The following is a 10,893-nucleotide window of genomic DNA, read 5'->3' as shown; positions in this document are numbered from 1 at the left end:
ATTTACGTTAAAATTCTCTCAATATACAATATTATTGTTAATCCCAAGCAATATTAACATGATTTAGGAAATTTCTTTCAGTATAACATTATATTATTTCGGAGTAGGGCCAATATAGTGAAATCTTTGTCACCCAATCATATCACGAAATGAAGATAGAAAAATAATAATATATATGTTAAAAACAAAAACATAAGTATGTGATTTTTTGAGCAAAATTGAATGTTGTAAGATCTAGATGTTAAGGAAAAAAAACCTCTAAACTACATAATTTTTTATTAATTTCCTGTTGCTTTTCCAGAATTATAGTTATATTCACAAGAATCAATTTTATTAATGAAAAAGAATTGGCAATCGGTAGTTTGACATATCAGAAAAAGTCAAAATATGCTTATGATAAAGGCCCAGAAAGCCATTTTGGAAAATATTTAATTCAGTCACGTGAAAAGTTCCGCTGGGTTCTCAATCGATGGGCCTCAGCCGAGCCCGGCCCAGCCAAAAAAGAGACGTTGCGATTCGTAACGGCTACATTTCGAGATCTTCAAATCAAACTCCAGAGCGTTACGATATCTTCCATTTCCTTCCATTTCAAGATTTCAAGATATCTCTCTCTCTCTCTCTCTCTGATCCAACAGCTCGCCATCTTGAAACCTGTCTTGCAGCAAGTTTGAATCTTTCATCTTCGGGTCATCAGTAATGGCACCAACACCATCTTCGAAATCAAAAAACCAATCCCTTAAAACCCCACAGTCAGCAAAGCACCGACTCCATTTCAACTTGTCAAGGACTCCTAACCCGTCTCCGAACCCAAACAACCCCGCGACCGGAGATGCCCCGAGTGGAGACCACCCTGTAGAAGTGATTGGACGAATCAGGGATCACCCTGACCAGAAGGAGAAACCCGCCTCGATCCTGCAGGTCAACCCTGACAAACAGACTCTGCGTGTCCGCGCTGATTTTGGGTACCGGGATTTCACCCTCGATGGTGTCTCTATATCAGAGGAAGAGGACCTTGACGCGTTCTACAAGAAGTTCGTGGAGTCGCGGATAAATGGGGTGAAACTGGGGGCTAAGTGTACCATAATGATGTATGGGCCGACAGGGTCGGGAAAGAGCCACACGATGTTCGGGTGCCTGAAGCAGCCTGGGATAGTTTACAGATCGTTGAAGGGCATCTTAGGAGATGGGGAAGAGGAAGATGGTGGCCATAATAAAGAGAAAGAAGGGGTAGGGATTGGCATGTTTGTACAAGTTACTGTCTTGGAGATTTACAACGAGGAGATTTACGATCTCTTGTCGAGCAATGGCGCTGGAGGAGGATTGGGGTTCGGGTGGCCCAAGGGCAGTGCCTCCAAGGTACTTATAATAATGCTTATAACAGCTATTTCATGGACTTATTAAGATTGAATTTGGGCACTGATTAGTCTTTCAGATCCCTTGGCTGTTTCCCTTTTTCAGGCTGGTTTGAGTTGTTCTGATCAATTTTTCAGCTGTGCTATGAGGCCAATATTTCAGCTTTGCTATGTCAACCAATTTTTGCTATGTGACTGAGATTGAAGAGAATGATACTGCGTCCTACAATTTTCGGGTCTGTTTGAGTTGTTCTGACCAAATTTTCAGCTGTGCTACATGGCCAATTTCTCAGCTTTGCTTTGTGAATGAGATTGCAGGATGTCAATTTTAGGCCTTTATTTTCTGCTAAATGCCTCTAAGGTTGGATGATTTCGCTGCATTTTAAATCAAATTTTGTTCTCTTATTTGCTAGTAATTTGGTTATAGGATTGAATTCAAGTGATTTCGTTTGGTCTTGTTTTATATATTTTGAACATAGGAGATTTTGTCCATCTACTTGATTCTTCTGTGTTCCTAATTTTTCTGTATATTTCATGTAATTGAGCTAAAAGACTAGCATATAGGCCCCGTTAGAGATAATCATTCTGATTCCATTTTAATTTGTTGAATATTCTGAGACCTGTGTTTTTTCAGGTGAGACTCGAAGTCATGGGGAAGAAGGCCAAAAATGCTACATCTATTTGTGGTACTGACGCCGGGAAGATCTTGAAAGAGATACAAAAAGTGGAGAAGAGAAGGATTGTTAAGAGCACCCTTTGCAATGACAGAAGCTCGAGAAGCCACTGCATGGTAGGATGCTCTCAAATCTTGAACTAACTGACATCGGATGATGCAGGTCAAATTATAACTGAAAGTCATGCTCTGCAGATAATATTAGACGTGCCAACCGTGGGAGGTAGGCTGATGCTTGTTGACATGGCTGGTTCTGAGAACATTGAGCAGGCAGGACAAGTTGGATTTGAGGCAAAAATGCAGGTAGATGAAGTTTAAGATTGATTTTCTCAAACAATTCCACCCTTTCGAGGAGTAAGTCACTTTACGGGTTTACTCTATGTTATTTGCAGACAGCAAAGATCAACCTAGGAAATATAGCATTGAAGAGAGTGGTTGAATCAATTGCTAATGGCGACTCGCATGTGCCCTTCAGAGACAGCAAGTTGACAATGCTATTGCAGGTGAAATCACTTTTCAATTCCACTCTATTGTCTATAACTTTCAGTGTGTTCTTGCAACTCATGAGACACTTATTTTTTGCTTGAGTTTAGGATTCTTTCGAGGATGATAAGTCGAAGATCCTGATGATACTTTGTGCTAGCCCTGACCCAAAGGAGATACACAAGACAATCTCCACCCTAGAATATGGGGCGAAAGCAAAGTGCATTGTTCGGGGGCCACACACACCAGTCAAAGACAAGTTTGGGGGCGAGGACTCATCTTCAGCGGCTGAGATGTTAGGATCGAGGATTGCCATTATGGACCAGTTCATTCATAAGCTGAAAATGGAGAACAAACAAAGGGAGAAGGAGAGCAAGGAAGCAAAGATGGAGCTCACGAAGAAGGAACAGGAGGTGGCTGCCTTGAGGGCCAAGCTTCAGCTCGTGGAAGGGAAAACAAGCGAGGAGGAGATCAACATGAAGGTGAACGAGCGGATGCTGAGCCTCAGGGTGGAGCTGGAGAGGAAGCTCGAGGAGTGCCAGAGGATGGCGAATGAGTTTGTGGAGTCAGAGAGAAGGAGGATGGAGGAGAAAATATTCCAACAACAACAAGAGGTTGAGATGTTGAGGAGGAGGTTACAGGAGGTTGAGTCTCAGCTGGGCTCCTCAAGCGAAGAAGAAGAAGTGAGTGGATTTGCTAAGAGGCTGGGTGCGTATGTCGATGAAGACCCAGGAATGGTTAAGTCCATGGACTTGGATATGAGTGATCTCGAACCACTTCCCATTTACCCAATTTTGAGTGCACCGACCAATGACATTGATGGTAACGAAGTTTTTCCTTCGAAGTATGGTGACAAGGTCTGCTTGAGCACGGTGTTTGAGGAGGAGGAAACCGAAGAAGAAGAGGAGGACAATGAGGAAGTTGAGAAGCAGATGATAGAAGAGAAGAGGGTCTTAAGCATTACGGCAAAGCCGATAAATGAAGCAGATGCAGCCTCCTCAAGAAGGATGAGGATTCAGACCATATTCACGCTATGTGGAAACAATCGGGAGCTCTCTCGGAATACTGGAGCAGCTCCAGTGTTAGCAGCATCCGAGAACATTCCTCCACCAAGAGAATGTTCCTCCCCAGCACTAGTTAAAGAGATCTTTCATGTGAAGGAAAATGGGATCTCAAAGGAGAACAATGACCCCTCGATCGATAACAATGGCTCCACTGATTCTCAGATAGAGGTCTATGTGAAGTGGGAAGCAGGATCAAAGGAAAATCAAAATACCGGGAAATTCATAACAACCCTCAAGATCGTTAAGGATGCAAGTTTAGCAGATTTGAGGAAGCTCATCGAGATATATCTTGGCTCGGATAATCAAGCGTTCACTTTTGTTGGACTTGGGGTACGTTACTTTATTCGTCCTCCTCTCTGATCTTTTATTATTGAGCTGCCTAGAAAAGACTACTTAAGCATGCTATTGCTTATTTACGGCTGAATCTGTTTAGACTTAAGGAGATCAACTGAAATTCTTGCCAAACTACTTCGCGGGGCTCTGGCTTAAAGCTTGAACCCAGTGTTTTTATAAACCCAGATGGAAATCGGAGAAGGCCAAAAAGACATGAAAGTACCGCAACGTTCAACTTCAGGACCGTATTTCTCAGAGTAACTAATCTTTATGGAACTTGAATGTGCAGGACCCGGCCGGTGGGCCAGTCTCGAGAGAGAAGGAAGCAGCAGTGCAAGTGAGCAAGCTTCCAATTTGCAGCGGCCACTTACGGGGTCACCTGGCATGCTTGAGACCCACCAAGGGGAACAACAGCCCCGCACATCACCTCCCTCTGAGCCTGCTCGAGAGCAAACTGGCTCTTAATTCCCACAGTCCAGCACATCACCTCCCTTTGAGCCCGCTCGAGAACAAGTTGGCTCTTAATTCCCACTTGTCACGACAAGGTGACAGATTATCACCGAAAGTAGCACAAAAACTCGATGTTACTCCTTTTGTTGCTCAGCATTCGAACTTGGATGCATAGGTTAATGATCTGTGTTGTCGACGGTATAGGACAACACTACGTGTTTCTGTAATGAGGAGGCATGAAGGACCCCTTGAGTATATAGGCATATGTACTCTCTGCACTCCCCGTTTGATATATATAAATATATAGCAATGGCTTAATTAGTTGTGGCTGCTTTGATCTACGTTCTGCTAATTCGTCGGATGCACATTGCGGCTGCCAATTTATATGATATGTAATTTGGACTATTCTCATGACTAAAACTCTCCATTCAATTGATAAGAAGATTTCGTTCGTAACCTTTAACTATTGGACAATCGACCATTCGTATCACATGTACATTATTAATATATACATATATTTTTTCACATTTTCATAATTAATATTTTTTGAACTTCCACATTCATATATTATATTTTTAGGAGATTATTTATTTCAAATTTTTTGTTATTATAAAATTCGAAAATATAATAATATCAACATAAAATAAAAACTCCAAAAAATGCCACCATAAAGCGCGATTAGATGGTTAGTTTGAATATTAGTCTTTCGGACAGGTGCACTGTGTGCATCAATTTCATGCCGACATCAAAATTTTCAATTGTGCTAGCGACCTAATTTACCTTAAACAATGGGTCAAAATATGTAGCTTTCACGACAGATTCATGTTGAGTAGAATACCACTGTCGCCATCCACTTATTCATTAGCAATCGTTTTTGCCCATGACATATTTTTGCTATCAATTAGTCCCAAACGTTGGCATTCCGTCTACCATTTATGTCCTTCCGTTAATCTCTGTAACGAAAAATTCATGGACGGTGTTACCTTTTTCGTCACTTTTCCGTTACGAAATGGTATAAATGGTAGACGAAATGCCAATGTTTGGAGCTAATTGGTGGCAAAAATATGTCAGGAGCAAAAACTATTACTAATGAATAAGTGGATGGCGACAATGGTAGTCTACTCGATTCATGTTTCTCCTAGCAACATTTGATATTTATGTTGTTACCATAGTGCTCGAGAAATTTGATTATGACTTAAGACTAAGGTGGTATATGATAAGGGCTTAGAAATTTTAAGTACTTAATTAGTTTTTTAAAAAAAGAAATATATATGAAGAAGGGATAAAAAAAATAAGCATGAGAAGATTTTTATTGTAAGTGATTAAGAGTATTGATTAAGTTGAAACAAGCACACTTAATCTTAAGATTTAATTTTAGACTTAATTTTAAGTACTGAAAATTAAGTACTACAAATTTAAGATTTTAATAGAATAAGTACATAATTAATTAAGCGAAATGTGTGTGAAGAATCGCGAGGCTTTTGTCTCTCGAGATGTTAAATTCAGTGAGGCCGATATTCCTTTCAGAAGTCCGACTATGTCCAGTTTGGATAATTCAGGAATATAGTTTTTGGACACTTCGGGCCCAGGGGGAGTTCAGGGGAGTCCTTCAATTCAATTGAGCCCAATTCAGCCCATCATTTGCTTAGCCCATCTGCGTCCAGATCAGCTGAGCCCGTTTTCGCTGAGCCTAACTCAGCTGAGTCCAGTAGCAACACTGGGCCTCATTTGGCCCAACATCACTCCACTGAGCCCACCTGCCAAATTCGCCCAGTCCGCCCGGTTCCGCTGCGCTTGTTCATTTGCCCGGCACGGTTTCTTCTCCCGACCCGATATCTTTCTCTACCGATCCGACTGCTGAAACCGACCATTCAGCAGACACTATAGCTCATTCCAAGGCTCCGGGTTGGCTTAATGATTTTGTCTCCCACACTGCTCGTTGCTTAGATCTCCTTCCCCCCTATCATATCACCCGCTCCATCGCATTATCCAGGTACGTCTTATCCCCTCAAGCATTATCTTAATTATTTTGATATTGATGCCACCCAATTGTCGTTCCTTACTGCAATTGACTTTGATACAGAGCCAATGACTTATTCTCAGGCTGCCAAGGATCACTGATGGTGTCTCGCCATGGCAGACGAAATTCGTGCTCTTGAGGATAACGACACTTGGATTATCTAATTACTACCTCCCGGGAAGAAACCCATCGGATGTAAATGAGTTTTTTAAGATTTAAAGACAGGCCGATAACACTGTGGAGCGTTACAAAGCTCAGTTCGTGGCCAAGGGTTTCACTCAGGTTGAAGGCGTCGATTTTCACGAGACTTTTGTGCTAGTAGCAAAATTGGTCACGATACACTGCTTATTGACCATTACCGTTGTTAAAGAATGGGAGATGCATCAGCTTGATGTCAATAATACTTTTCTTTATGGGGACTTAGATGAGGAGGTTTACATGTCTCTTCCTCCTGGTTTTCGTTCCGCTCATTCTAATTAGGTATGCCGCTTGTGGAAGTCTTTATATGGCCTTCGTCAAGCCTCTCGCAACTGGTATTCCAAGTTCGTCACAACTCTCATTCAATATGGTTTTCAACAGTCTGAAGCTTATCATTCTCTATTCACCTTCTCCCATGGTGACAAGTTTCTTGCGATTCTCATTTATGTAGATGATATGATTCTCGTGGCTAATGATTATGTCTCATATACTCGTTTTAAGAATTATCTCCACCAGTGCTTTCACATCAAGGATCTTGGTCTTTTATCCTATTTCTTGGGGATATAGATTATTCGTAATAGTTCCGGTCTTTTCTCAATCAGCGAAAACACACTTGGATATTCTAACTGAGGCCGGTATGCTAGGTTCTCGACCGGCTTATTGCCCTATGGAGCAACAACACCAGTTGTCTAACAACAGTGGAGATCCCACTCCTGATTTGGGACAATACCGTCGTATGATTGGTCGCCTCCTGTATCTCACCATCACTAGGCTGGAGCTCGGCTATCCTGTTCATATTCTATCACAGTTCTTACAAGATCCTCGCCAGGGGCACTAGGACGCCACCCTGCGAGTGCTTCGCTATCTCATACAATCCCCTGAACAAGGAATTTTTATCCGGTCAACCTCTCTGTCTTTAACGGCTTACTGTGATGCAGATTCTGCTAGTTGTCCAATGACTCGACGATCTTTGACTGGATATTTCATCACTTTAGGCGGGAGTCCTATCTCTTGGAAGACCAAACAGCAAACAACAATCTCCAAGTCCTCCGTCGAAGCCAAATACCGAGCCATGGCAGCGACTATTAGTGAGCTCTTATGGCTCCGTTCTCTTCTCAGCTCTCTTGGTGTTTATCATGCAGGTCCAATGTGTCTTTTTTGTGGTAATCAAGTAGCTCTCCACATCGCCTCTAATCCGATTTTTCATGAGCGCACCAAGCACATTGAAATAGATTGCCACTTCGTTAGGTAACATCTGCGTTTTGGAGCTGTAGAAACATCTTATGTGTTTACGCACTTTCAACTGGCAGACATACTTACTAAGGCACTTGGGTGTGATCAGTTCCGTTTTCTTTTCAGCAAGTTGGAATTTGGAATCCTCATTCTCCAACTTGAGGGAGAGTATTATGGAAAGATTTATTTTCCATTGTAATTTATGTACCATACTTAGGAATCACTAGTTTAGTTATAGATATTGCTTTCCTTTTATTGTTCGGACTTGGATATATACATACCTATCGAATTAATGAAAACGAGGTATCTTCTTCCACTCCATTTCTATTCTTGACAAAATCCAAGTTCCCTGCCAACTCAAGGTCCGTCTTAATCGCCCACAGTTCAACCAAAAGTAGGAAGTAAATCCCACATTTTGAGCAAAACCGCCCACCCCCATATGTATGGGCTGATTCCCCATTTTTTTTATTTGAATGGAATACGTCGACTGTTGTTTTCATATTAACCTTATATAACATGGGGTGAAACCCACCACTTATCCAAAAAAAAACATGGGTTGGAAGTTGTAACGATGATATGGTTCAAAACATCGACACAACCGATGATGTAGGGTCGTCGACTCCAATCGAGCTGCCACACAATGGCCCAACAATATTAACACGTGCATAATAGCATATCCACACACTGAACATATCAATCAATGTTAATGATGTGTCTGCATCTGATGTAAAGACATTTGTCGACACATATAGTGGACACCTTGGAGGAACAAATGTACATGGCCATATTAAGTCGGAACAATCCACTAGAGTATTTTGTTTAATGAGATCACCGTATATGTTCTCATCATAAATTGGCTAAAGAATATGTCAAAAATATATACAACGTATTTAATTCATATAGAAGAGCTACATATATATATATATATATTTGTTTTTAATTTTTGTGCGTATCACTTGATATTTTAAAGTCTTATGTGTCTCAATTAATCTAAATTCGAGGTGGATCGTTCTACTAAGAGGTTAAACTCTCTCAACTATATATTTTCTCCATTCATAATATTCGAATTTGAGAACTTTATTTAAAAAGAAAAAAATTATCCAATCATCACTTAAATCCAAGTTTAAATGGAGAAAGTCTTATACGCAACAGTGGTACCTTATGGCAATGCCACAAGCCAATAAGACTTTGTCATTTTGGCTTTTATTATGTGAATAAAAATAGAAAAAATCTATTGTTGACAAAAATAATTCACTGTTAGTAAGAATAATATTTTTTATGTATCTCGTGACATAATCATGGTCAGTAGGCATTATATATTAATAATCATAGTTAAAAGAAGATATCGAGGAATACAAAAATATACTTAAACTGAAAAGTCTCCCGAACAACACTCATATCCTCTAATAATCAACCTAAAAATTCTCCTAATTAAAAATCTCACTCACAATGACATGAGTTATAATTACACAATTCAAAGGTAACTCAACAGATGTGAGTGAGATTTTGATTTAGGAGGGTCTTAAAACACATCAATTAGAAGTATTTAGCATTTTTGTGTCATGCTATCTAAGGTTACATATATCCAAAGGTAACTCAACAGATGTGAGTGAGATTTCGATTTAGGAGGGTCTTAAAACACATCAATTAGAAGTATTTAGCATTTTTGTGTCATGCTATCTAAGGTTACATATATCGGGATTTAGATCGAGAGGTAGCGGACCTCCATGGTGCCAACAAGGGAATATGCTGATTTAGAATTTGTCGGGAGACTCTCTACCACCGGTTTTCTGAATGACGATAGAGTACAGGGAATATGCTGATTTGATTGGAAATATATATATATATATATATATATATATATAAATATATGTTGGTATGGTTCTACAATGATGAGCATTGTAATTGCAATATTCTGCATCTGATCTGTTTGCAGAAATTCTGATTGGATCATTTGTGTCTTGTTGGTAATAACATGTTGCAAACCCATGGTCTTCGAGAAGAAATGGCAGCCCCCCCCCCCAGATGTTGAAACACAAATTGCAAGAATGTAATCAAATTAACGGCACATTGAGTTTATAATGAGGTGAATTTTATTTATATTATAGAGGTTTGAAATTTACTAAAAGCAACATTGAGTTTATAATGAGGTGAATTTTATTTATATTTTAGAGGTTTGAAATTTACTAAAAGCACTTAAATAACATGTTAAGTCGAAACTCTAATAAGATTTGTTTGGACAGTTGAGGTCCCGAAAAAGATAACATCGAGGCACAACCACAATCTAATCTTCTGCCATCATTTTAATGTTTTTAGGTTGCGCTCGCTAAACACGTGATATAAATACGCAGTTTATCTGTTTTTTTTTGCGGTACGCGGCAAGCAGTCATTTACCTCAAAAAATAAAAAAAGGGTTATATTATCCATTTGTCGTATTAGAAGAAAGGTTGCTATGTAAAATTTTCACTTGGACCTACATGAACTTGAGCGCATTTGCAACTCAAAAGTTTAAGCTGATAGGGTGCTTGACTCAAGTCTCATATAAGCTTGTGGTTTCTTTCTCAATTTTTTCATGTGTGATAATATATCTCAACACGTGCCCTCATGTGGCAACGTGTGATCCAACATGTGCCACATGCCCTTAAACACCTGCCCTTAACAACTGATCACGAGCTAGACATTCTCTTTCATGCTCGTGCAAGGGGGGACAAATATCAAACTAGCCTAGAGCTCCACACTTGGGCCTAATTAGAGGTGCACCTTTAACTATCTTGAAACTGGACCAGGCTACTTTTGGGCCCGATTAACATGAGGCGTACTCTTGATTGTACTAGGACATATTGGGCCTGCCATGGTGTGGGTGCGCATACACACGTGGATGCGCATATGCGTAACCTGGACTCTGATACCATATTAAATTTCTATTGGGCTTATATGGACAATGATTCATATCCACTTAAAAGCTCAAGCTGATAAGTGGTGGTACCCAAGCCATATATTAACCACTGCATTTTCTTTTTCTTTTCCGATTTGAGATTTATCTCATTTTACTCCTCAACGCCCGCCCTCACGTGCAACGTGTGGTCT

At 40.2% G+C, this 10,893-nt stretch overlaps 1 protein-coding gene across 1 annotated transcript; it reads left to right on the top strand.

The window, feature by feature from the left end:
* Positions 1-571: 571 nt before the first annotated feature.
* On the top strand, positions 572-4,676 carry LOC116209707 (kinesin-like protein KIN-10A). Its single transcript, XM_031543443.1, has 6 exons — positions 572-1,356; positions 1,987-2,142; positions 2,221-2,328; positions 2,418-2,528; positions 2,619-3,902; positions 4,195-4,676. Exons 1-6 carry the CDS (start codon positions 697-699, stop codon positions 4,528-4,530), a joined length of 2,655 nt encoding a protein of 884 aa, XP_031399303.1. The 5' UTR covers positions 572-696; the 3' UTR covers positions 4,531-4,676.
* Positions 4,677-10,893: the final 6,217 nt, after the last annotated feature.

The sequence above is a fragment of the Punica granatum genome, chromosome 5, assembly GCF_007655135.1.
Source record: "Punica granatum isolate Tunisia-2019 chromosome 5, ASM765513v2, whole genome shotgun sequence".
NCBI lineage: Eukaryota > Viridiplantae > Streptophyta > Magnoliopsida > Myrtales > Lythraceae > Punica > Punica granatum.
This window is presented reverse-complemented; position numbering and strand designations above follow the sequence as displayed.